Source organism: Takifugu flavidus, chromosome 1, assembly GCF_003711565.1.
Source record: "Takifugu flavidus isolate HTHZ2018 chromosome 1, ASM371156v2, whole genome shotgun sequence".
Taxonomy (NCBI): Eukaryota; Metazoa; Chordata; class Actinopteri; order Tetraodontiformes; family Tetraodontidae; genus Takifugu; species Takifugu flavidus.
The window spans coordinates 13,487,441-13,515,317 of NC_079520.1; the positions used below are offsets into that span (position 1 = coordinate 13,487,441).

At 44.1% G+C, this 27,877-nt stretch overlaps 1 protein-coding gene across 4 annotated transcripts in view; it reads left to right on the plus strand.

Annotated features, from left to right (window-relative positions):
• Positions 1-27,877, plus strand: part of dachd (dachshund d) — an 86,409-nt gene extending 58,532 nt beyond the window's left edge. For 2 of the 4 annotated variants that reach the window (XM_057036984.1, XM_057036997.1), the window contains 8 exons: positions 6,425-6,597; positions 6,695-6,830; positions 6,913-7,053; positions 18,842-18,987; positions 20,880-21,027; positions 21,481-21,624; positions 22,301-22,369; positions 26,250-27,877. In XM_057036984.1, coding sequence (XP_056892964.1) covers positions 6,425-6,597; positions 6,695-6,830; positions 6,913-7,053; positions 18,842-18,987; positions 20,880-21,027; positions 21,481-21,624; positions 22,301-22,369; positions 26,250-26,287 — 995 coding nt within the window. In that variant the 3' untranslated portion in view covers positions 26,288-27,877. Of the gene's footprint in view, positions 1-6,424; positions 6,598-6,684; positions 6,831-6,912; positions 7,054-18,841; positions 18,988-20,879; positions 21,028-21,480; positions 21,625-22,300; positions 22,370-26,249 lie in introns of all 4 variants that reach the window. The other 2 variants (XM_057036975.1, XM_057036992.1) reach the window with 1 other exon arrangement.

Consider the following 27,877-nt stretch of genomic DNA (forward strand, 5'->3'; position numbering starts at 1 on the left):
TGCGGGGCTGATGCATGCGTTTGGCTGTCCCCTCCTCACTATTCTCTGTCAGGTTGAATTTAGCCGTGGAAGGGGCTGACCTTTGAAAGTGAAGAGATCAACACAATTTGAAAAGACAATGTCACTTGGTGTAAATGTGATACGTGCAATAAATGACATTCAACCTTTCAGTGATGATGAGCTTTTGCAGGTTGGAATAATGTGAAATATGTGCGGCACGTAATTGCAACAGAATGTTGGGCTGTTTGCACAGACGCAGCCGAGGCGACGCGGCGTTCCAGCTCCGCCACGATTTGCTCTCATTTCACTGTGATTACAATATGTTTGAAAGGAAACATTAGCGTAGCGTAGCAATATTGCCGCACACACACTAACAGTAATGACATTAAGGTGATGACAACAAAACGACGTTGTCTTTTCCTGTAATTACGCGATGAAAATGCTGTCTCGCCAAAAGAAAATCAGAGGTATAATCTAAGAGCTCCTCCGTTGGTTCTGTTCCACAAGAGCACTCTGTCGGTGCTGAACTGAAAGGTTTTCCTCCTCAATTATGATATGGGAACCCACATTTGAGTAGAGCTATCAGGCAGACTGAGCCCAGACATCTTCACCATCACACACGGCTTCTCCTCTGGGACCGAGATAAAGCAGGAGAGGGAGCAAGTTCAAACAATGTAAAAGAATTTCACAATCGTGACGCGCAACTCCACCGTGCGAATAAATAGAACCGCTTTCATGTCTCGTACAGTCAATGTTTAAATTAGAATCACACGCATTATATCACCATCGTAGTTTTTGAACTTAAGTAATTCAAAGATTTAAGATTTCTTTTCTAACAATAGAATTAAAGTCACACCGTCGGCTCACCTTGAGCTCATTAACGCTGTTGTAAACTCGACACTGCATTACTGATTTTCTCTCATGGGCTGATTGTAATGGAGGAAGTGAGCACACGGGAGGAAGGGATGCTAATTTTGTAATTAAAACAGATGATCTGATGACCACATGCAAACCGATACCCCCCTCCCTTCCCTTCAGCTGCAGCGAGATGATGGCGGAGTGGGCTATGATTGATAACACTCGTCAATATATTTCATTTCAGGAGCCTTAGTCAAATGACAACTGCTTGTCATTGACTGAAAGCAATCTTTTTAAAAGGGGAGCCTTCGCTAAGTATCAGATGAAAATGATTCCTCTGTCTGCTAGGGTGTCACTGTCTGTGGGAGCTTTATTGATTGGGCTTGAATATATTGCACCCACAGTAGTAACAGCTGCGAGCAATATCGCTGCTCTCCCTCTGCTCTCCATCTCAGCCCGCAGCACTTTTCTGCGCTCTGGATTACCATCCGCCAACGGTGGTCGGTGCTCTTGTGCAGATGTGTGACAAATTCAAACCGGGTCTGGTTCTGACCCAAATCAAAGAAGTCGACGTCGTTTGCTCATGTGTCCCAAAGGCCTGTCTGTCATTGGCCCCCAGGACACAAGCCCGCCTGTGTTAACTAAGCCCACTGTCACTCCCCCCCCCCCTTCCTGTAATCAAGAGCAAAGATGTTGGCATTGGTCGGTAAAGGTCATTTACTCTAATGAAATTCAAATCGCCCAAGCATGCGGCTTGATTGTTGCCCTGTTTGTTAACATTTTCAGATGAATAGACAGCTAAAACTGGGGCTCACGCTGGCGAGATGTAGGGGGGAACGCGGTTCCCATTTGCTCTTTAAAGACAGGATGTTTTTTTATGAGAGATCTGTCAGAGAGATGATTGATCTTTCAATTTTCATCAGGAATGCGTGTTCCAAAAGCCAAGGATTCAAATTATCCTATAAAAGATGCCTGTCTTGGATTTTGTACACTTAAAGGACAAACACCTCTGCCTGTCTCCATGATAATTTCTACCACATGCCCCACTCCAGTGGTTTGGGTAGGAAAGCAGTTAGTTTACCTCCTTAAACCTCAGATGTCTTCTTATTATGGCTTTTTTCTACTTTACCAGGCATCATTCTGCAAAATGGCTGGGAGGTGTGTCTGTTCTCTTGGCATGACAAAGATGTTTTTGTGTGAGATGGGTTGAAACGGGTTCAGTCATCGTGTTTTTAGGACTGTAGAAACAATATTGTTTTGTGTTATTTTATTTTTTTTAAGCGCCTGGCTTTCTCGATGTCAGAGTTATCTCCACAACATCGCAGCCTGTGCACCCGCCCGCATGTTTTCGTGTTTGCCGATCCCGGCTGCATCCAGACGCATTCTTTGTGCGCGGGCCATTTTTGCGTTTGCTCCTGCGCGTGCGGACGTGCCGAAGGTATTTAACAAAGCAAAATGTTTGCTTTATTATCAACATGAACTGCATGAACACAAAAGGCTTCAAAGTTTCATTCAATGACACCGAGGGGCTGTGGGTGGCTACATCAAAGCTCCATACCTTCCTCTCTCCCCCCATTTTAATGAGAAACAGGACTCACCAGCCTTGACTAAACCTGCCATCTGTGTGTCTGTTCTTTCTCTTGCTTGCATGTTTGTGGTTTTTGTGTGCATGTGTTGTTGTGTTGCATATATGCTTGTGTAAAGTGGCCCCATGTTGCCAGGGCCTCATATTTATGGAGTTTTATGTTCGATCTGATTGCTCTGAGGCTCTCTTCCATTTCACGTGGCAGGCCTATGATTTCCGGCAAAGATTAACAATTCTCGGAAAGATAAATAGCTGATTAGTGCCACGGACAGACTTCTAAATGTCTCGCAGTCTGAGTAACCCTTCGTCATGATCCATTCATTTCCTTTTGGGACCGGTGTGCAAGCCCTCGATACGACCACAACAAAGACCCTGACGCCGTCTTACCTTTGTCGGAGAGGGACGTACACAACATGGGGCATTTTACAAGTGCAATTAGGAGGAAAACTGAGCTTGTTTTTCAGCCGCAGACTGCACATGCATTGTGCAGCGAGTCAGTTCATTTAGCTTCTTAACTGGAACGCTCCTGTTCATTTTGACAGATCAGAAGCGGAAAAAATATCTTAACGCCGGGAAAACCAAAGGCTTAGCAATGAGCAAATCAGCCCTTTGTTTCGTTCAATTCAAATCAAAGGATAACTGGGAATGTTTGTTTGACAAGAGCATTTACAATGTATTGTTCTGAAGCCTGGAGCGTCCCAAACAAAGACAGATAGGCTTTAAACCAGTCATTTAATTAGCAACGGATCTTCAGCTTTGGCTGCACAGAGCAATTATACATTCCTGAGACATGTGCAGGTCCTATTTCACAGGAGCGAGAGGCAGATCCTCTGCGACCCCTGTCTCCTACAGTACATCTCTCCCTTTCCATTTAAGAGAAGGTAAATAGCCCAGACAGACAGCTTCATTAGCCAGCGTCTGAAGAGCGCGGGGCCGATTGTCGCTTAAATAGTGCGCTTTTTACTGCAGGCCCAGCCCGCGACCTCCGATCAATTACGGCTGACATTATTGTTTGTCTGGAGCTTTTTTTTTCTTGGACAGAGAAAGTAAAAAAATGCGATCAGTCCTGAGCTTTGGCTGGAAATGTAATCTTCCCCCTCTCTTCGGTTCTTTCACTCTACAAACAATAAATCATTCAGTTGAAGAGATAATAAAGTGCCAAGTAGGAGCTAGTTTAATTTTTGTCAGGGGAAATCTGTCCACAGCAGAGTTAAGGGTAAAGGCCTTTCTGCTACCTCGACACCACTTTCAGTGACACGAGCTTAGTTCCTTTTTCCTTATTTTCCTCTGTTGGGTTACGCAGCCAGAAAGGTTGAAGTCCCGCTTAGATGAAGATTAACTGCTGCACAAATCACTGCAGGTTATCATTTCTGTCATCAAAATAAATTACTTCTCCCTTTTTAATCACTTTAAAACATACAATGTTCAATCTTGTTTTGTGGGATTTCCCTTTTTTTTAAATATGGACCCACTGTCAGCCTTTTCATTCTGATGTAACAGCTTTTTAATCATGTTGTTTCCAAGGGCTGTTTTAATTCATTCAATTCATCCTTAGCGATTCGGATCTTTGCTTATCCACGCGTGAACTCTCGCGCACTGCACAACATAATAGCTGAGCTGTTTGTATTGGTATTAAGTGATTTGTAGTTTTAATGATGGTAAATAGGAGTTCACCTTTCCTGGTCCCTCAGGCTTACTTCAGGTAAATTACTCCGAATGCATTGTTTACGCCCTGCAGGATGTGGGGGGTGCTTCTGGGAATTCACCTCTCATCAAATCTTAACTTCTGCATGAGAGATAAATAGGAGCTGACAAACAGGCTGCCCCTGAAACACCTCCAAAAAAAATTCAGCTGATGAATACATTTGATTCAGCAAAGAAAAACGTGGCCATTTCTCAAAAGCGTACAAATTGTCTGGGATTGTAAACTTCTTTTCCTCTTGATCCTTCTGTTCCGCGAGAATAAACCCTGGGAAGGAACTGCATGTGAATGAGGTGAAAAGCACTTCAGAGTCGAACAGAAATGTTGGGTTTCTGGAATAAGCCTCCTCACCTGGCTCCATTCAGCAACAAATAAAGGGATTTGCCGGACCCTTGTTGGTCTCTGGCACATTCCCCCACACTGGTCTGAATGGGTTTTTATTGGAGAGACACTGGAGGAACCCAGCACTGGGATGTGGTGACATTAAATAGCCTTGTTGGCATTGAGAGCAAGGCTAATGCCTTCTAGACTGGGACAGAAGTTTCCCTGACGTATCTGTTTCTTGGTTTGGTGAAAATCAGCCAGCTTTAAATCCATAAGCTTTATTTGATTTGATTTCCTTCTACAAATCCACCTTTAAGGCAGTATAAGGGTCTTTATTGTGGCCTTTGAGTGGCCTTGAAAGGAGTGATAGGTAGCCTAAACCTCTCCATGCTGTCTTACTGTAAATACCCCCACAATCAAGCCCTCTGCGGTGCTTTTTAATTGAGCTTAGCCTGCTGAGTGGTAATTGATTCAGCCTGAGCTTCAGCAGAGGTGCTGATACAAGGTGCTGCCAGGCTTCCGCCTGTCTTTAATCTCCCTCGCTTTATATTGTTTGGGAATTCTCACCACTGAGAAACTGCACGCCATCTTTCTTATGGAAATGGGTGCATCTTTTGGGGAGTGACAGAGGAGTACCTCTCATGTCCTTTCATTTTCCACCAGTGTCCTTCTCTTTAGAGATGTTGCCATGCAGATCTCCTTGCCCTTTGGCTACCGATGTTTTGTCAGAAAAGAAAAGTGGAGTTGTTTTGGGGATCGGCTTTTTGTAGTGCCATACCCCCCACCTCCCCACCCCCCATCCCACCCCCTCGTTCTTTCTTTCCTGTTGATTTAAAAAAAATAAAAAAGATTTTACCTTGAACTGGGCTGCCAAGAAAAAGGAATGAAAAATCAACAGAGAGGCTCAATCAGATCCAGTAATGTCTGTGAGGTTTCGCTTTCAAGCATTTGAAGAAAAGCATCTGAGTGGCGGAGGAATGAGACCAAACTGTTCCCAGTCACTTTTGATCCTGCCAGTTCAAAGTCCCCATGGAGTGAAGGGAGAGGGACGGGGGTGCCGTGGTTGGGAGTTACAGACACCTAGCTTTGACCTTCCGTCTGCACTCATGTCCTTTGAAACTTGGCTTGTTTTCATTAAACCGTTCAGAAGCGCGGCGCAGGGCCACAGTTTGACTAACTACTAACCCCCGTGGTATCTTTATTAGACATTCTTTACATTGTCGGACTACTAATGGGTTCAATTCTCCCAATTAGCCGTCCGTTGCCAGACAGCAATTGAATAATTTAAAGCATTTGCAAAATATCTCTGATGTAGTAATAGAATAATTTCCGTGCATATGAAAAAGAAAGAAATGAGAATCCCATCATTGTGGAAGTCACTTTATTCCTTTTGCGTCTGCTTTTTCTTCTTTTGCTCTCTGCCCGCTCTGGAATATAGGCTGCTATAATTAGCCCAAACTCATGGCTGTACCACAGTCTGACGGCACTTGTTTGTCATTAGCACTTAAATAGTCATTTGGGTAATGGCTTTCAAGATAGTCTTTGTTTTTACAGAGATATGTTTATAATTAAATACTGAGATCATTTCCATAATGTGCACTTTTTATTCAGCATGGAATAATTGATGCATCTTTATAGCTGTGTAAACTTTGATCTGAATGATTATGTGTTTAGTTATCGTGATATTATCTTTATTATCATCATACTAGTTTCTATTATTAACACCAGTGTAAAACATTTATGTGTATTATGTTAACATGAGACTCATTTGAATGATTCCATTGTTTTCTTCAGCAACGAACGCTGTACTTTAGTGCTTCACAGCGGAGGGAATTACTGGCTGCTGAATGAAAGTGCAGCATATTTTCCAGTCGGATCCTCACAACTTTCCCCTGTGAATATTTCAGCCATAATACGCATCATTGAGTAATCAACAACCTCTTCATCTGTCTCAGGCCTGGAACTCCCCTTCATGATGATGCCACACCCCCTGATTCCTGTCAGTCTGCCTCCAGCCTCCGTTACCATGGCAATGAGCCAGATGAACCATCTCAGCACCATAGCAAACATGGCGGCTGCAGCACAGGGCCAGAGCCTGCCCTCCAGAATGGTCACCTCTGTAATAAAGGTAACTTTTAAAAGAGTGAGGTTTTTATTTGAAGCTGTGAAGTAGCTGGAGCTGGATTTTTATTTGGGCTGTACTTCTGCTGCTACTGGGGTTGCAGGAACGAGTGCCGGACAGTCCCTCACCTGCTCCTTCCTTAGAAGACCACAGGAGGCCTGGCAGTCACCCGTCGTCCCACCGCAGCAGCAGTGTGTCCAGCTCCCCGGCCCACACAGAAAGCTCCTCAGACAGGATACGTAGGTCTCCCGTCAGCAGATCAAAACGTTGCTTTGAGGTCAAGTGGATATCACTTTTTCTTATGCACCTCCTCCCTTTCAGCGATTCACCACAATGGCCTGTCCATGAACCACGCCCTGCTCGGCCTGTCCCCAAACATCCCCCCTGGGCCCAAAGAGGGAGACCTGGCCCACGACATGAGTCATGAAGCAGCAACACACAAAAGGATTCACGCTGACAAAGGTGAGACAGGTTTATTTGCACTCACTGCAGGTGCTGTCAGGAACTATGGTGTAAATGTAGCTGCGGAGCAGCAAAGTTCATACGGTTAGTTCTGATACCTGACCAGACGACAGCTAAAGCATTTAAGGCCATCATATGTGCAGTCTGAGCGATTCTTCCCAACAATCAGCCACAGGGGAACCTTTGATCTTCCTGGTAAAGAAGCTCCAAGAACTAAAAAAGAAAGTAGTACTTTCTGTGAACATATGAATGATTATGGCATGTTAGAGAATGCTGGTTTCATTATTATATTCGATATAAAAACGTTTCCCCAGAGGTGCATGACATAATAACATAACATGGTAGTTTTGCATCTATGTATTTTTTTGTACATTTCCCAGAACAGAATAATCTACATTTCCAGAAAACTGTTCTTACCACACAGCTCCAATATTTTGATTATTGTTAATATAAAAACTAAAGCCTCGTTAATATCTGTACATCAGTAGGTATAAATTAGTGATGACATTTGTAATCCTGCATGTGCGACTTCTCATCCCAGTGGCACTTAATTAAGTATGCTAAATTCATTATTTGCATTGTTTCACTCTAAATTTGCAGCTCTGGATAAAAAGGAGAAAAGATAGAAATCTACAAAGCAAAGCAGATTAAATACAAAATGAAGCAAATAATAGATTTAAGAATTCTCTGTTGGTTTTGAGGACAGAGCAGGGGCGGGCTGCACGGCGGTGGGTGATATAGGGTGTGGTGAGGCTGATAATGATATTAAAACCACTATGGAAATCACCAGGCTGCCTGTTCCCTGTTGGCCAGGCTGACGTGAAGATCAGACCTCCACTCAGGAGGTGTGAAACAGCGAATAGTAATAATTAGCAGGATCATGAGCTAAATTTATGGGTCAGGAAATGTCTAACTGACTCTGTATGTGTGTGTGTGTGTGTGTGTGTGAGAGAGTAAAATTAGGGAACTGAGGAAAGCAAACAGAAGCAGTCTGATTAACTATGTATCCACATGCTGAATGAAATGAATGTTTCCTCAGGCACAGAAATCTTACTTCTTCACTGAAGAGCTTCTTCCATGTTCAGATAATCAACTCAAATGGACCGTCCCCCCCCCACCCCAACCCAGCAATATTAGAGGAGAAAGCACATGACCCCAGCAATCTACGCCAATTCATGCTGGCCGACTCGCGCGCATCTTCCTGCAAAACACACGCTGCGTTATCTTTGAGATTGTCAATTCCTAATATGTCGCTGGAGTTGATTAGCATTCTGAGCTCTCCAGCTTGTGCACCAGAGGTCTCAGTCTGTGGAAAACATTTTTATAAAATAACCCATTAATGCAGAGGAGTGCAACTAAATTAGTTACCAATTTGCTGAGCATGAATTAATGAAGAGAGCTTCTCCCGGCTCCCACAGTTGTAATTTTCATAATAACCCCAGACCTTTATTTGGCAGGTTGTTTAGTTTTTTCGTTTGAAGGTTTTCATTAGTCTAATGAGGACTGTGCAAGGGCGAGCAGTCAGCACAATTTACATGAGGAAGCTATCATAATAAATGAGGCAATTTGAATAACATGCACAGGTTTATGCAGCGAGATAAGAGAGATTGTTGCAGCCAGATTCAGAGGTAACCAATACATTAGAACCAGCTAATAACCAAAGTAATTCCAATAAAAGCTTTAAGTGAAGGGAATAAAATTAATGATAGATACATTGAACTGCAATGATATGATACATGAGGCATTTAGATTAATAAAATAAATGTGTGCCATTGTTGGAAAGGGGGGAGGCCTCGCCATCCGAACGTTTGTTTATGTGAGCGTTTTAATTAGCCTTGTTCGTCGCATCGGTTTGTTTAGATAAATGAGATAACATTCCAACGGTTTAATGATATCTCTCCACTTGTTTGATCTTTGTGGTCCTGGCAGTGCGGTAAATTAATCTCTTTACAACGCCGTCTCCGGAACGAGAGCGGGAGAAGGATGCGGCGGCCAGGCTCCTGCAGTATAGAAGCCTTTAAAAGAGCCAGACACCTCAGAGACAGTCGCCATAATGTCACTTCAGTCACATCCTGTGAACATATCTCGTCTTTTTCATGTCATCTCTGCCGATGAAGGACAAAGGCTGTTTGTTGTCGTCTAAAAAAAAAAGCAGTTCCAAAGTTGGGTCACCCAGTGCAGAACAGCCAGATGGTTCCTGTCTTTTTGGAAGGAGGGGGCTGTTTTTTAAAACTTTCATATTTTTATTTATTTATTTTTATCCAAATTTTGCCTTGAGAAAAAAAGGGGGGAGGGGGCATCAAATGATGTGTGAGAAAGGCGAGGAAGGAAAAAAAAACAGTGGAAAGCTAAATGTTACCTCACATGTGACTAATTGAATTGCTTCAAACAGAAAGTCTGTGGCGATAGCTTCCGACAAGCCTCTGTCTCGTGAAACAGCAGGTAGCTGACAAACAAGGGAACATTTGAAAGGTACGGAAGCCTTTGGCTGTTAAATCACTTTGGACATCAAACACTTGACATCATTTTATTTCCTCGGGGGGGAAAGTGTTTGAAACACAAGCCATATGTATGTACATCCAAGTGTAGGAGTTTTCTGTAAATACCATGTGGCAGTTTTTATGCCAACAACAAATTTCTAAATGTTAGCGCGGCCCTCCCGTCCAAGTGAGACGCACTACACATTTCTTTGACGCCAGGCTAAAATGGCTGACATGATTTGGCGCGTAAACCAATCCCGCACAGCATCTTTTAAAAGTGGGTAATTTGCTGGTAATATGATACCCGCGCCTCCCGCTAAATGTTATATGCGCTTGTTGACACAACAGGACTTTAACTGGTAATGTCCTCGCTGGCACAAATGGACGCCTGTGGTGCATTATGTCACCTAGAGGTCCATCCTTTCATATCAGCTGTCCAGCGGATGAGGCGCTGATTGGCCACGTCTGTCAGACGCTCTCCTGAGGGGCTCGGTACCTGGATCGGTATGGTGGTATCATAGTCACCACAGTGGAGCAGAAGCCATGTTCTAGAAGAAGAAGCCCTGGTGTAATGTGTGTGTGGGGGGGGGGGGTGATGGGGGGAGATTTTTGCATTATTAATAATCAGCTCAAAGTTTGAGGACTGCAGTTCTGCAGCGTTAACGTTCCACTGACATTGACGGTATCTCCGTATGCTATCATTAAAAGTTGGACATATGCGGCCCAAGCTCACGCTCTTCATCTTCCTGACTTTAATGCATTGTGTTTTGCTCAGTGCTCGCCGTGTCCTTGGCGTTGCGAGCTTCAAACACATGCTGACTACCTGACTTTCCACCAAGTAAGGAGGCAAGATCATTAGCCATCACAACCCTGAAATGTGACTTGGCAGACAATAATGCTTTATGATCAAACAACTTGTCAGTGCGTCCTGTTGAAATGAAAGAGTGCAAAAAAATAATTCAATAGAGGATCAATCAAATTTCCTCCAGCCCATGTGAGAGAGAATGCTGATAGTGCAGAGAGGGCCTATTCCTTGAGGACATGGGGAGTTCATTTGGATATTTGTTCTCCCCCTCATGAATGTTCCATTGCGTGACACCATCTCTCGCTAATCACATTTCACTGGGAAAGGGGGGATGCTTTTAGGGACGTTGAAAAGAGAGAGGTTCTTTTTAATCTTTGAAATGCCTCAAAAGTGACAGAATGCTTTCTCCTGCCAAGACGTGAGCCTCGGATGGGGAGATAAATATGCTGTGGTCAGCTAAGTGTATCTAGTGAGCAGAGAGGCAAATTTAATAATGCATTATCATTCACTGGCGAAGGTGAAATCTTCCTGTCCATCAGAAGGCTGAGGCCTGTTTCATGTTACCCTTCAGTGCAAATGAACAAGTGCTGTACTCAGCCATACCAAAGATGCACAGTAGGCACCAATGCTCCTCTATATGTGCTGAACTGGACTGTCAGAAAGCAGGCCTGGACTCAAAGCAATCATCTGCTGGGCTCCAATGGCGACGTTAATGATCACAGACCTCATTTCTGATGAAACTTTCTCAAACCTGCTCACTTTGCTTTTTCCTCCCCTTCCTCTCCGAGAGCACAAGGTGCGCTTTACATATCCGAGCATCTGCCATTATGCAGATGAAGGGGCCGTATTTACACAAATGCCCTTGGACAACAGCTTTTAACAATAACCAATTTGTGATTCAAAACAATTCACATCTTAGCGGCGGCAACTGTTGCAGACAGATAAGGTTGACCCTGAATATGTATTTCTGCGCTTTTGGAGACATTCTGCAGGGTTGTTTGTATAATTTCGCATTTACATGTAAACAGTAATTAAGCGATGCCTCGACATTGCGGGGCCAGGCTCTGCCAAGGTAAACAGCATCCCTAGTAGTGTGCCACAGTCCATCATGTTTACAGACTTGCAGAGCCGAGTGCTGTTTGTGTTCTCCTCTCTGGCAAAGCCCATAAAACACCACCAAGTGGGTGCCTATAGTGTTGAACGCAGTCACTCATCATCTGGCAGCCTTACTCGCTGACTTGAGGACATTGTGAGTCAAACCTTTAAATTTTCACTCCGCGATAATTACGCCGCCATACTTGAGCTTTTATATCCTTTCACTGAGAAAGTAAATCATTCCTAATAAAGAGAGAAAGAATGGTGGGCGGAGGGGAAAAAGTGCTTGAGGACTAATTCTCTTCACTCCCTCCCTCTCTTTCTGCTCTCCATTCTGCTTTTTGAAAGCCTTTCTCTGAGTATTCCAGTCACCTTGACTTTGCAGCTGCAGCCTTATAGTCAGTTGCTTATCCTGCCTAACCCCAGCCTGTCAATTAGGTGTTTAAAAATTAATCTCTTTAACTGGAAATACCATGCCGGCTTTCTTCCGTCTGCAAATGAAGTGTTATTAATTCACACAGTGCAAAGCCAGTGTTATGAATAATGTTATCAAAACAGATTTCCACACGTTTAACACGTCGCTCCCATTTAAACCCCTTAAGTATTTTTATAACTGTGAAACTGGAACTAGTCATGGATTTGCATCCATTTCTGCAGCAGGCAGTGGTGGAGCAAGCACTCCTAAGCCCGTCCTTCTAAAGTTTTACATTTCCCATTTCCTCTTTTGTTCTTTCGTCTTCCTTTAAATAAAAGCAGCTCAGTCTACCCAGTCGGGATTAGAGCCAGCCGCCGCCGACACTCGTTTCGGCGTCTGTAGGATTGCGATGCCAGGCAATGACACCAGCCAGTCTCCTTGCACCTCCGCCCCACCCCTCACAAAGCCAGTGAAGCTCAGATGTAGCAGCGGGCTATCTGGCCAACCACACCAAGCTAATGCTTGTTCTATTAAAACCTGGTGATTATGGGGGATTTCCTCTCTGTTTGTTTGTTTGAATGCTTAATTATCAATATGTACTCTAATTGGCATGTGTATTGCAATGTGGGGCGCATATGCGGTGGCATATTTTACTGGAATGCACATTGCTATCGGTTGGAAACAGGACTCCTCAGTCCCTGTCCAAGCTAAGCTGCATGAGACGTCGCCTTAATGAATTAATAAATGCTAAACAAACAAGAACTAAATAAAGAGCTGGGAATAAAATGGCTCGATGGTTAGTGGGTCAGAGAGATTAGTGGGGTGTACAGTGTAAAGGATCCCCTTCTGAAAGAGCAATGATTGAGGCAAAGCACCCAATCAATAGTTTAGGCCAATTTAATCTCTGGGATTCTTGTGTCGATAACTGGACCCGGTCAGCAGAGGTCAATATGCAGAGACAAACTACACACCTTCAAAATGTCCTTTTTCTCGTATTATCTGGTATCTACCAGAGGAGTGGAAGCGTCAATAGGTGAATTACAGAAAACGCATTTAGGTCTCTATTTTTGGGCTTGTGTCGTGATTTGTGCTGTTATAAAAGGTCACGTGTTCACCGCTGCGATCTCTGACCTTTAATCACCTTGCCCCGTCGTGTGCCGTCGCAAAACCCCCTTCTTGTCTCTCTGCGTTTCACTTCAAGAGCTCATTTGAAAGTGTGCGCTGGAAGAAACAAAAGTCCCACATGCTTTTATGCAGTCATCACAGTCAGCCAAGCCTGTAATCCTCCGAGGTCCGATAATGACATAGCCCCTGCATTTATTACATGGAGGAGAGGAGAGAGGGAAAACGCTGACTTTGAACAAATGAACACTCTGACCTTTATGCAATAAATATGACATGGGCCGCATAAAGAGACAAGATATCTTCCTCCTGAATGGAAGTCAACATGGATTCCGCTCCCTCGCCTCTTGCTCGCCCTGTTTCCCTTCCACTTCTCACTCTCTCGGCCTCTCACGCTGTACTCCTCTCCTTCGCTCCAGCTAATAGTTTGGCGATTCAGTCGATTTTAATCATATCCACAATTATGTGGTAATCTATGCATCAAAATGCTCATTTGTAGATGATTTTCTCTGCTGCCGGTGTGCTGCACGTAGCGTACAGTGGAGCCTTCTCGTTTGACTGCGGTTACCCACAAGCCCAGAGTTTTATTTGCAATTAAAGCTGAAAAACAAACATTATACGTCCGTGCAAGAACAGGTTTGATAGACCAAGATTCAGAAGTTCAGGTTGTCTTTTTTAATCTCTACGTGATCCCAATCGAGCATCACAACTGTCTCCTTTTGTCACTGCCTCGCAGACAGTAAAGGATTTATGGTTATTTCCTCCACACAGCCTGTCCATCTGTGGCTCTATCTTCATATGGCCTTGAGAATACGATTCAATTTATTAAGGCAAAGCAATGGACTCATTACTTTAAAAAGGTGGCGACAGAGAGAGTGAGAGAGAGGCAGAAGTGACACACTGAATTGCTTATTAATGGAAAGGCAGAGCCATAGGGCAGTCGAAATATAATGATATCCTACGAGAAAATATGAGGGTGTCACTCTCCAAAAAGTCATGCTAAATGTCAGCATTTTAAGGTCCCACCGCTAATTTTATGCCTGTGCACAGTAATGTTTTGGAGAGCATTTAGGAAACACGGCCCAGTGGCCAGCCTGATTATCCCGCTCACCTTCTCTCCTCTCTCCAAATGGCTTTGTGCAGCAAGCGATTTCATCTCTAAGTGAAGGGAACATTAGGGAGGGGAAGGAGAGAGAGCGATAGAGGAAAACACACGCTTTGATTTTCATGCTGTGATAAGAGAGTGGAAGCCAAATGTTACCTGTTAATCTAGCCCAAACCGACCAGGCCCCTTGACTTTGTCCCCCAGCAGGGATGGGGCAAACACTCATTTTCCTCTCTCTGTGATGAAAAGGAAATTAGCTCAATTGTGATGAGCGCGCACGAGTGTGCCTGTGTGTGTCGATTGCGCGTGCTTAATGAGTGAATGCATGTGCCTTCTTATGTTTTCTCCTTGTTATTAGAGCATATAGCCAACATGTGTACAACACATGCACGTGATCATTCCAAAGGAATTTTGGTTTTCTTTCTCCCAATGTGTCCTGCAAACTCTTAATCAGCTGCAGCAACATTTCCATGTAAGCCAGTTAATCCGGCAAAGTAATTTGAAATAATAAATACCAGGATTTATGTTTCCGTTCAGCCCAACCAGAACAATGCGTGGCCAAGGTCCAGCCTGAGTTCTTCTCCACTGAGAAGAGCCCACATTGGTCACGTGGGAAAAGTTATTTTCCAATTGAAAAATCTAACTGCGTTATGACCAAACTGTGTTAAGGCTAAATGAGTCCTCAGAGGACCTCCTTTAAGGACTCCACTAGTTAGTTTAGAACTGAAGAACCCTCTTGGAAAGGAGGTGAAACTTCTTCAAAGAAATAACAGAAGGACACTTGAATGTTTTTAAGCCAAGATTTGACCTCCTTTAAGCCAAGTTTTTTGTACAAAATGAAGTCAGGGATCAGAGTCGAGTACAAATGGTGAGCAAGTTTAATCTGTCGGCAAGCAGCTTAACTCTGGAAAGTCTGGACTGATTTGTGTTTGATACAGTCAGATTTTTGCACAACTCACAAGAGTTGATATCTGAGGTCATATCTGTCCCCACACATTGTTATTTATCCTTAGAAATGAGACTGTGTGGTTTGTAGTGCCTTTTGAGAAACAGCAGAGGGTCACACAGAGCCACGGAGGAGCCTTCTCTTTGGCTTTTGTTAGGTCTAATAAGGCAAAACACACTAAATTATGCTTTGAACAATACTAACACAAACACAAAATGACACAAAATGACTAAAAGATGTAATGTAAATCTGTGCTTCTTTTAGTGTCCTTTAAATTTCCAAATACAAACACCGGTAGCTCTGTTCTCTGATCTCTGAAGGCTGATATTTCCGCCGGCAAGTGTTTTTTTCCGAATTCATTGCTTTGAGTGCAGGTGGAATAATGCTGTGTTAGCTGCTAATGGCCGTCCAAGAGGTCATAACTACTCCATTTGAAGGAGGCTGCTCTCTCCGCAGCCCTGGCAGGTCACATCAAATGTAATTGTGTGCTGAGAAACAGTGCCTTGTTTTGTGTTGGCTGCGCTGACAACCTCCAGCTTTAGCATTCTTTTCTCCTGCTGGGAGGAACACGAGCTCGCAAGGACAAAGGCTTCACCTGTCAATATATCACACTGACTCGGCCAGCCAGATCTACCTCTGCTCTCCCTCTCTCCCCTCACCTCCCCTATTCCTCTTCTCCTCTGTCAGTCTTTTATTCTCGGCACACCCATTCTATTCCAGCCTCCTCCACAACTCAGACCCTTCCTCACCTATCCATCCATCCATCCATCCATCCATCCATCCATCCATCCATCCATCCATCCATCCATCCATCCATCCATCCATCCGCCCATCCATCTTCTGTCTCCATCCATCTATCTCTCATTTTCGGCATCCTTCTCTCTCTCTCTCTCTCTCTCTCTCTCTCTCTCTCTCCCCCTGCCTTTCTGTAAGGACTCAGCAGAAATGTCCTGAGGGACTCAGTTTCAAACACAGGAACCAGAAACATATGGCACATTTTCAACTCCCAAGGTCAATTACAGCTATTTATCCAGAGATTGCAGCTAAATTTCCCAAGGTTTCTTCCAGATTTACCACAGATTGCAATGTGTGTCTGTCACATTTTGAAAATCAGGCCACTTTCCTCCCGCTTCTCCCCGCTCCCTGCAACTTTCCTTCAACTATTTCAAAGGCTTTTCAAGTGGCTTTTAGACACGTTTTATCTCCGCTTATCACGCGCACCCATCTTTTTTTGCCTCAACTTTGTTCGGTCCAAGTGCCGCCCGCCGCGTAACTCTAATAACATGTAAATTGGAGATAAGCCCAGATCCCTCCAAGTGATATTTTTTATACATTCATAGTTTGTCAAGTCAATTCTTGGGTCGCTGTTTTAGCAGCACAGCACATGAGGAGTGAGAAAATTAACTGGATGGGTGATTCATCATTGCTAGCACACTGTCAAGGACTCCCTCTGCAGCTATTGAGAGCAAGGCGGAGGAGGGTGGCAGAGCGGGGCGGTGTTGTTTTAAATTATGGCATTTCATTCAGAATGCATTGTATTTACAGCGCCCCGTTTTTATTTGTGGCTCCTATTATCCGGCGAAACAGTTGTGCATGAAATGTTATTTGTGACAGAGGTGACCCGCGAGTGGTTCTGCTGCACACAGTATTTCACAGGCTGGCGGCCGTAACTGTACCTTCAGCGTACAGTGAGCCAAAAAGGCTGTCACAGCTGCCGTTGGCAGCGGTGCCGTGTGGAGAAATATCACCTGGAAACACAGCGCTCCGTTCCACCGGCCCCCATCACTCCCAACGCCTGTCGCAGTAATTAAGTTGAAGTCAGTGATTCTGGAGCGATGGTGAGAAATAAACATGCAAACACATGCCAGCGTTTGCAGCCAGGAATGGAGGAAAAGAGGGAGGGTCTAGAGGGGGCAATAACATAAGAAGGAAAGAAACGGAAGATCTAAATCATGTTCCGCTCGAATTTACATTTGAGTTTCATTAAACCGCTTTTGATTATATTGATTAAATTAGCCGCTCATTAGCTTCCCATTCCTTTCCTTTGAACACGTCGGTATTTATGCTGGGCTCCGTGCGGATATGTTCCCTGACAAGAGGTGCTGCGCGGTAGTCGGAGTCTGTCGAACAAAACACGCTGTTTGCTTTTCCCAGAGCATGACAGGTTGTTTCCCCTGCAACAAAGCCATCACGTATTCCGTGTGATCCAACATTGTGTTGGAGGGGAGGCCTGCTGAGTGGGAAGCCGGAGTTTGTTAAAGCAATGATTTATGATTTATGCCAACACTAAATAAGGGACAAAGTGCCTACAGTACAAATCAATTACAAAGCTACAACGGCGGACCTTTCCCCGAGGTCTACTAACGTCTCTAGTTGTTATGGTGATTTTATTGGAGGTGGGTGATGCGAGCATATAATGCATGCAATGCATCTATATCAACCTGAGCTGGAGCCAACTGTAATGCTTTTGATCTTTGATTAGTTATTTTATTGAGATAAAATGGGACTTTCATATTGTGCCACCGTGTAAGGAGAGTGCATTTTATCTCCACTCAGACACCCACCTCAATCCACAGACAAGACCACAGCAAACAAAACAAATTGCCACAGGAGTGGCTCCTTAAAAGTAGGCAATTCATTATTTCTATGAAGTCAAATTATAAACAAATTTTAATCCATTAGGCAACCATCCATTCTAATTAATCAACAGGAGTGAACTCCATCTGAAAGAGGAGAAAGGTTGTTTACTCTCTCCACGGACCAGCGGTGCATATTTCACCATCTTTCCCTCTGTAAGAAGTAAAAAAAAATGTTGAAATTACAAGCCTAAACTGCAAATTCTAGCACTCGGCTTTTGGCGCTGAGATGTTTCCAGGGCATTTGCAGATGCTTCAAATAATCTCCAATGTTTTTGCTCAATCTGCTCGGAGGATGGGTGAAATAAATACTTTAAACTAATTAATGTAAGACCAGCTGTTCCCAGCACTTGGCTGGCGTTGGTGAATATTGATGGGGGGGGTGGGGGTGGGGGGTGGAGGGGTGGGCTGTTCGGCTCGGCTCGCTGTGTGTACAAGATGCAGCCCGCACATAAACAGATACGGAGAGTGGATGAGAGCAGAGAGGTGCCGTGCACAACGCCGCCTGGGCTCCACCTTACAAATCAAATGGTTTCCCCTCCTTTTATTAAATTAACAGTTAAACAGCTGACGGCGTGTGAGCTGCTTGAATAAACTAATGAACAACCCCCCCCACCCACCCCCACCCGTCGGACTGGCCAGATCGGAGCATCGGATGTCGGAAAAGCTTGTGGTGTTTAAAAACGTGACGGATCTGATGGGGCAACAGACAGCAGCGCCGGACATGCTGTTTTAGGTTGACCAGAATGCATTTGCGTCTGCTGCTTCCTCGCCCTCCCCTCCCCTGCTCCTCTTCCCTCCTCTGAGGCCTGGTGGAGAGGCTGGACAGCAGATGGCAGGGCCCTACCCCTCCGCCAGTGATGAATGGAGGATGATGTCATCTCGGGCTTGACAGGCGCCCGTGTATGTACACAAAGGAGGCCTCGGCTTCTGGGGTCAAGCGGCGGGCTTGCTCCCGATTTCTTAGTCCGCATGACATACCTTTAATGGTGGAAGCAGGATTTATGTGTCAGATGATTTTTGCTTAACCCCACATTCAAGGCTTGGGAAGCAACAGAACAGGAGCCCAATACAATTCCATTGAGCTCCTGCTGCGCGGGGAATTCTGGGATCACAATCTATATGTTTCCCCACTACCAATAAACCATTGTCATCCAGCTCTTTTTATTGTTTTTCCTTTACAGAGGAGACCTCGGTGTGCACCCCAACAGCCAGAGACACCTACGAGAGGTTGTCACTGGCCGGACAGGCCCTGCCTCCAGGCTTCCCATCACCATTTCTCTTCCCAGATGGCTTGTCGTCTATAGAGACTCTCCTCACCAACATACAGGTATTGTCCAGCGACCCTGTTTGACTCCATTCTGGCTGTGTTCTTTAATAACAGCGTACATCTGTAGACTACATTTAACCCATTTCAGCCACGTGGAGGAAAAGAAAACACAGACACACACATGCCAAATTTGATTATTTCAAACTGCTGTGTGTACAGACGGTCCCAGAGCAGCACGCCAGTCTGTTCACATCAGGTCAGATGGCTGCTCGCTCTGTTTCTGAACACGCTCTCTGCCAGTGACAGACGAAAAATGCAGCTGATATCGTTTTCTTGACTTTTCCAGTCCGCATTTGCAGGACATTTAAAGCTCCCTCAGCACGTACCAGCGATGTCTGCCCGGCAATCTTTGTGTTAAATGAAAACAGAAAGTCCTTTAAATAAAGAAAATCTATCCACGGAAGTAGATGAAATACTTATAATTCTCCCAAGTTTGAAAAGGCGCCATTTTCCTAAGTGAGCCCATCAGTAAAAGTACCTCACACACATCTGCAGCACCCTTCTCCTCAGTGCGCCTTTTAGGCTTCGGCTCAAACAACCGCAGTCAGAAAGATGAATGTATTTGCCTTCTGTCACCGAGGGTAATGATGTGTGCGCGCCGCTGCCCTCCTCATTGCACTTGTAGGCTGGCATCACTGTCCTGCCTCTCCTTTGGCGGCGTGTGGTAATTACAGAGCCACAAGTAAACCCATGAGCAGCTCCCAACACTCCACTCATCTTTGATAATGCTCCGTCCGCAAGATATTTATATATAAATCAACAAAATGAAACCAAGCAGAAAATGAAGATAAAGCAACTTAGTATAAATTGGGGTCAAAAGAATCAACAATTAGTAAGATATCGTCCAGCGCATTTGATATAATTGCTTGTGGATGGGGAATAATTGTGATTCCAGTGTCTGACGCTCTTTGTGGCTTTGACTCGAGCTGTCGCTTCAGTTCAGAACCGCCAGAGTCCAAATGGCAGCGATGTAATTGATACATGAAGAGTCACATGTCCTTCAGGGTATTCACTTCTATTGTGTTGTATCAGGAGCATACAAATATTCCGCAGACACTAAAACAGTCCAGAAAGGGGCCACTGTGTGTAAAATAGAAAGGTTCTGTTGGAAAGCTGAGTCCATTTCAATTGGAACTGTAAAATCTGCACATACATTAAACCTAGAATCTGCAGCGTACAAGTTTCAGTTGCCGCATTTCAAAATGCCGAACAAGTGTGTTAGATTTGACTGTATATTTAAAAGGTTTTAAAATTGTTGTTAGGTTACATTTCAAGAAATGTAAAAAAAAAAAAGAATATCCCTCAAAATGTAAAATTTTTAAGGTAAGGAAATAAAAAAGATGTGACGCTGTCATTTCATCCTCTGTTTCAAAATTCAATCAATTATTTAGAAATGAATGAGCCCTTAAAACTTTAAATGAAGTCCAGCCATGGTCACACTGGCCAAAAGAGGCTCTAAAACCTAGAAAAGTTCAGAAATTCCAGACTCAATTCAAATCTAAGTTCTGGATTTAATGTACATCTTCCATATGCACCAGACTACAGTATGCTGCCCTGTCCGCCTGTAGGTCTGACCAGGTAACATCTAACATCCTTAATTGTGTATATTGACACTGGAAAAATGATGAATTCCTCACAGATGGAAAAGACCCTCAAACTGGGATGGCCCACCTGAGCGCAGTCACAAAGCTGGCAGCCGGCGTTTGGCCCTGCGTTCCGCTTCAGCACAAAGAAGTGCTGTGACATACTTTCACTGTGGTTAGCTGTCACTTCAGCTTGAAGCTCTTAAATAGTCCACGTCACTCTCTTTTCCCTGCTGCCTCCTCTCCCTTCTCTTCTCCTCACCACTGCGTATACACGCTCATGCATGTGGTGTGTGTGTGTGTGTGCAGGGCCTGCTCAAGGTGGCGATTGACAACGCGCGGGCCCAGGAGAAGCAGGTGCAGCTAGAGAAGACGGAGCTGAAGATGGAGCTGTTCAGAGAGCGGGAGCTCAGGGAGACTCTGGAGAAACAGCTCGCCATGGAACAGAAGAACAGAGGTAGCGCCTGACAACTACCAGCCAGTGACTGTTGCATGTTTGTGTGTGTGCCGTCTGCAGTCGCGATAGCTACACCCACATGCATTTTTAATTTTTTCATCGAGTCACTGACGCAGGCGGCTTCTCCGGTTACACGTTAGCGGTGGCTCTCCCTCCTCAGAGTCAGTTCCCCTAATTGCTAATACACATTTACTCTGAGAAATTCACCGGGTCTCATGTTAAATGCATCAGCTGCATATGCTAACTGTGTCGTTTATGTTTAATGAGAGAAATTCATAAAAAAAAATATCCCAATAAATGTTTCAATTTGCTACAATTCCCCGCAGCAGTTTGTTAAGGCTCAGCCAGTATTTTATTTTATAAAGGAAGATCTTAATACGCTATCAAATATTTAGCTTTACGTGATTTTGCATCTTCCACTCGTGGGTAACTCTCTGTCTCGCACCATTCCAGCGATCATTCAGAAGCGTCTGAAGAAAGAGAAGAAGGCAAAGAGGAAACTCCAAGAAGCGTTGGAGTACGAATCCAAGAGGAGGGAGCAGGTTGAGCAGACCCTGAAGCAGCCGTCGCCCTCTGACAGCATGCGCTCGCTCAACGGTCAGACACTTCACCTCCGACTCATTCTGATATTCCAGGAGATACCTGGAGCAAAGTAAAATTACAGATCTAGTAATATCCCACCTATCTGCCGTCTCATCATCCCTTATCGTTAACTGCACAGTAATAAAATGTCTGAAATAGAGCCTCTTATCTAAAGCTGTGATCACTTTTGTTGCTGTTTTAATGTCCCCAACCTGAAATTAAAAATTCCGTTTATATTCTAAATTTTCCCCCTTTTACAGATTCATTTAGTCATTCACATTCATCTGTGTAGGTTAATGTTATTATATTTCCTGTTTTGAACTGACCACAAACATCTGATATCTCCTATCTCTGACGGTGGCTTTAATTTCTCAAATGGTTGCAGCTATCTGTCAATTTCAGACATATTTATACGAATGGAGCACTTCCACTTTCCTTTTCCCCCCTCAAAAGACGCAACATTTTTTAGCCAAACGCGTCTAAGCCAGGCTAACTTTCTGAGAGATTATTGTTCTGGAGGTGAGGTTACAGATTAATTCGTCTCTCGCTCCCGGCTGAATCCATCCAGAACACACAAGGGCTGCGTTACAGCTCAGAGCCTCTTGTTTTCAGTGAGCGATGCTTTGGAAGCGGTGCTGTGATAGTTGGGTGTCAGGGATGTTTAACGGCGCTGATCCCTCTCTCCTCACAGACTCTCTGACCCCTGAGATGGAGAGCGACCGCAGCAGTGGAAGAACAGATGCTGAAAGGACAATACAAGGTACAGGGGCTCAGATGAGACAATAAATCTCTCTCCCTTTCTCTGGCTCTCTTTTTTTCCCTCATGCTCTCCTCTCTGCTGCTGCCACGCGCACACACACCCCACCACGTCCTGCTCCCCCCTGCACACAGCCATGCACACACATACACACACACACACACACACACACACACACACACACACACACTGTTCAATTTATGAACATTAGTGTTCCTGTGCCTGCTGTTCAGGCATACAGCTCACCATCTGGGCCACGGCACCAGGTCAAGATCATTGGTTTTTTACAGAAATAATATTGTTCTTTACTTGACTTTAAATGACTGCGGTGCGTTCAGGAAACCGATTATCACCGGAAACCCCAGACAAGAGTAGCAAAAGGACCCAGCTGTAACGTCACTGAGCACGAATCAAAAAAGGGTTTATTTACGGCAGCATTATTACTGGCAGCATTAATGAGTCATAAAACCACCAAACCCCCCCCACGCAAAAAAAAACTATGGAATCCCCCCTCTGATAGCAATAAATGGGCAAATCAATCCATTTTATGAATAAGGCTTGTACATTTTTAATGGTTTGTTTGTTTGTTAGCCTTGGGGGGTGCGCTACGCGTTTGGGGAAGGGTGCTCCTGCGATAACCTCGGTCGACCGTCTGCTATCAGTGTTTACCCAGCTAGAAAACATCTCGCAGAGGTTGAATATCCTCGTTATTGCTCGAACGTCTCCCTTTAATGTGCCTCAGCTGCGTCGGCCCCGGACCAGCCTTATCAGTGGGAGAGGGCCTAATTTATCCAGGAAAAGGCTCCGTGTAATTTGCTGAGAAAAGTGGAAAATATTCACCCTCCTATGCGGGAATAAGAGGGGGCCTGTTTTTAACTCTTTAATGTTTGATTAGTCTACTGAACTGATATTTAGTGAAAGGGCAAAAGCAACGAGGATGCTTCGAGAGAAATGATGAGTCCCCCTTAATTAAATGCCATTCAGGCACTGCGGGAATCTGAACCAGTTTGATGTCCCTAAAAAAGGAAATCCATATGTCATCATTTAAATGCAATGATCATGTTCAGATACAGCACAGTTATGGCCCCTCATTTCATACCAAATTAGTATATTTAGCCACTTTAATCTTCCGGCTCTCGTATGAAGAGCTGGCACTTTTCTAATCTAATTATATCAAATACAGTGTTAAAACCTTGGACAGACAGTGAGCATATTAAAGAAAATATGTGTATTTTATTTGATCTTTGTCAGAATGGATTTTTGTCTTACCCCCCCCCCCCCCCCCCCCCCAAATGTGAACAGCGCATAAAAAGCTGCATTTTTGTGTGCTTTGGTTTAATTAGCAGAGCATTTGTCTGCCACCCATGTCTCTGTTGCTCTACCCTGCAAGCTCTACCCTTAATTAACCTCACGTGGCAAAAAAAAGGAAGGATTTTGATAAATTACACAAGCAGAAGGGGAAAATAACAAGCCTATCATTCGCATGAAAGCTAAGAGGAATGTGCGGGTAGATTCTCAACTCCAAACTAGTCAAAAACAGGAGAGGGAGCGCGGATAATAGAGAGAGAGAGAGCGAGAGAGAGAGAGAGAGAGAGGGTGCTGGGGGGGAGTAATGAGAGCATAATTTTAGAGAACTAATTATTTCTATTTGTCTTTTGTCACACTTCTCTAATTCTGCGATATTAACACAGTCTGTGTTTATTAATTGCTTTTACAGTGTTTTGAATCAGGTCCAAGTGGGAACGTGGCTCTTTTAACAGGCAGCCGAGCTACTGGGACCGTAAAACCTCGCCAGTAACTGCCTGGCAACCGCGCACATGCGAATATCTTCCCCCACTATCTGCTTCCGATTCCCCGCTGCGTCCCACTCGATGTGCCGGGCAAGTTTACGCGACCCTGTGCGCAGAGATAAAGTTCTTTGTTGCAAGATTAAACATCAAAACAGTTAAAGTGAAATTAAAATTAAATGAATGAATGTCACTGAAGCAAAAAAGACTGTAATTAATGGATCCCTTAATTGTCTTCATAAAATATTTGCATGGGCATAATTTGCATAATTTACATGTATTAATTAATCTTTCAAAGGAATTTTATGCTGAGAGAAGCCAAAAAAAATCCCTTTGTTTTATTTAGCATCTAATGAAATATTTATTTTCTTTAATGAACTTTTCATCTTGATTTGAATATATATATATATAAATATATATATATATATTTTACGTTTTTACATGTTTTAATGAGAACGCTTTCCACCAAACGACATGTCACAGCATCAGGTGACAGGTGTCAAAAAAGAAGATGTTTCAACATTTGCTCTATGTTTGAGCTGTTGGGGTTTTGCTCATCAGAGGTGAGGCAGAAAGCCGCGACGCCTCGGATGTCATTAGCTGTCAGATCATTTCAATGAGGCTGCGTTTCTATTTGCACCTCTATAAACTGCTCCAACTGTGAAGCCAGGTGAGCATAACATGCAAAGAAAAGCAGGCGCGTGTCGACAGCGGTGCATCCCGGCCCGTGCATGCCGCCGCCCCCCCCCCCTGTCTGCATCCGTGCCGTATGACTTTTATGCCGAGCTCTGTGTTTGGTGCCTGGATGGAGGCAGCCAGAGAGCAATGCCGCCGAGACCCGCGGCGATGCTGGGTAATTAGCCTGTGTGTTTGTACGCCACCCTGGCGCCCCCCCTCCACCTTCCACACACGCTTACTGTAAACACACGCACGCAACACGCCTTTGTTGTCTCTTCTCCCCCGTGCACAGCAGCTCATAAACCAATGGCCAAAAAAGAGGTGTGTGGGGGGGGGGGTGTATTAAATGAGCCAGAATTTGCTGTGTGCAATGATATTCCTTTAAAGTTTAAATCTGACATGCAAGTTTTCAATTCCAGAAAAAATGCAGAGTGTGTTTTGGAACAGGTGATTGCACTTTCAGACCCCTGCCCCCCCCCCCCAGGGCCCCCGATTCAGCAGGAGTCAAACGTCGTCTCCGATGTCCTTCCGCGGCTCGTGTCATGTCCGACAACTTGCGCTGCTAAATGTCTTTGTGTGCGCCCCCCTTTAATGCTGAATTATTTACGCGCGCTGCCATCGAGAGGTGCGCCTTCCTTAAAGGCGCCGCTGTAGCCTCACTCCGGCGGAGGCATCGCCGAGGTAATAAACGTCAGACAAGCTCCTGAGCTGTGCCTAACAGATGCTTTTACCAGCTCGACTCCGGAGCCGTGCTGCTCGCTCAGGCGAACACTCAGACAAGAGTGTTGTGCTGGAAATGGACAACGCTCGTTAGGTTGGAGGTGTCTGGAGATAACGCAGTAAAGCAGCGCCCGCCGTTTTCAATCAACACGATTTCCATGCAGGAAATGTCACTTAAGAGTGTGCTCCACGCCATGAGTGCAGTATTATGCTCAAACAAGCACATCAGTAGAGATGTCTTCTACTGTTCCTGTACCTTCTGTCCTGTTATCGGAGCTGCTTTTACAGCGTGAGCTGCACTGCTGATCAAATATGCATGCAACAGTGTCCTTGCGTGTGCGTGTAGTTCTATGTGCCGCACATGAGCTTCAATACAAAAGGTTAAAATGATTTATTTATTCTTCTCTCCGACGTCAACAACACGCTCCAATAAATCATAAAAGGGCCATCAACGGTTGTAAACTCGGTGAGTGCGTGATATTTAATCACTTTTGCGCTGGTCGCCAAGTTAATTTTATCTGGTTGGGTTCAAATCCACATTAGCACAGCTGAAACTGGGAGACCGCGGGGCAACATTTTGAGGTTACGTCGACAATCACATCCTGAGCGCTGCTTTGTCCTCTTTTTTTCCCTTCATCATCATCAGCAGGATGTTAGCTCTTGGCTAATTCTTGGCTTGTGTGTGTCCTCTGTTGCAGATGGAAGACTGTTCCTGAAAACCACAGTGATGTACTGATAAGGCCACCAGGAGCTGGAGGGAATGGAAATTTCATAATAATAATGAAAAAAGAAATTAAAAAGACAGAAACAAAAGCAAACTCTTGAAGATTCAGTGTCCCCCATCCCAGGCTGATTTAGTAGAGGGAAGAAGCTGCTTGTAGGAGTGGAAATGCTGTGTTCACCCACATGGGAGGTTTTGTGTGAATGTAGAGTTAAAAAAAAGTCATTTTTTTGTTTTCTCTCACCGAGACCAACATTAAACACTCTGGCTTGATAAAGCAGGTTTTGACTTAGTGGGACGGCCGGTGTGAAGGATAAACACATATATCGAGCACAGTAAAGATGTACCCGTGGTACACAGTTGGTAATAACTCATAAAATCAGCACTGAAGATTTTTATACTGTATCTCAGCCAGCGAGAAAGCTTCAAAATCAAAAGAAAAAAAAAATCAGACTGAAGTTTCGTTTTGTATTTCAAATTGAATTTTGAGACGCTAAAGGAAAAAAAAAAAACACAAAGATGAACCTTGTGACAAAGAAGAAAAATATCTGTGGATTGATCTGCGTGTTCAAGGAGAACACTCACATTTGATTTTTATGTTTTCTAAATTAGATGACAAAACAATCAAGTTTCCTTTTTACCGTTGTTGTACATAAAAGATCTGGTGATCACGATAGCGAATCGGACTCTTATCGATCCTGAGGGGATTGACAAGGTGTGTATATAATGTTAAGAGGTATTGTGTATGCATTAGAGCTATTAGGCAAACAATACCACCATTTATATAAACCTATAGTTTTGTTTCGTTCTATTTCTGAGCCATCATTCTTTCCTATAGCTGCCATTTTGGTGAGAAAGCATGCAGGCATGTAAATGTTTGTCCTGGAATTATGATATTTAATAAATCCTCTATTGTGCTGATCAAATATTTCGGCTTGACCCGCCTCAAGCCCGGATGATAACTATCAAACATTTCACTTACAAAATGAAGACGTTTGCTGTCAATAATCCTGTAATCTTTGTAACAGAGGTAATATTTCTTGGAATTTACTGTACTTTTTTGTTTTCTTTGTCATGAGACACACCCACAAGAAAAAATTCTGCACCTCTCAATGAATTTTCTAGTCGGAATAAAAGAAAAGCTCCAGAATAAACGCGATCGATCACGTGTCTGCTTGAGAAACAATCAGTCGGGACACTTTTTGAAAAATTCCATCGCTCAAATCCCTTTTGAATCCAAACTCATTCTTTTTTTTTATGGTCTTTGAACATGAGCAAAAGAGAACCCATGATACATTATCAGGGGGGTTATGTATCATTTTTTGCCCTTAAATCATTTGTATTCCGGTGCTGAAACGCCTGTGTATATTCTCTAAACATAAGCTGATGTCAGTCCTTTACCTGCAAACCAGTTTAGAACTTATGTGTTACAATCAGGAGGAAGAGGAGGAGGAGGAGGAGGAGTCTCCCATGATCACAATGTGTTTGTTCTTTTTATTCTCAATGGAGTGTCTAGGTCTGTTGTCACTGATAACTTATATAGCTTCTTGAATCATCTCTTCATTGTACTTCAAGTTCAAATAAAGTTAACATGTTGATGATAAA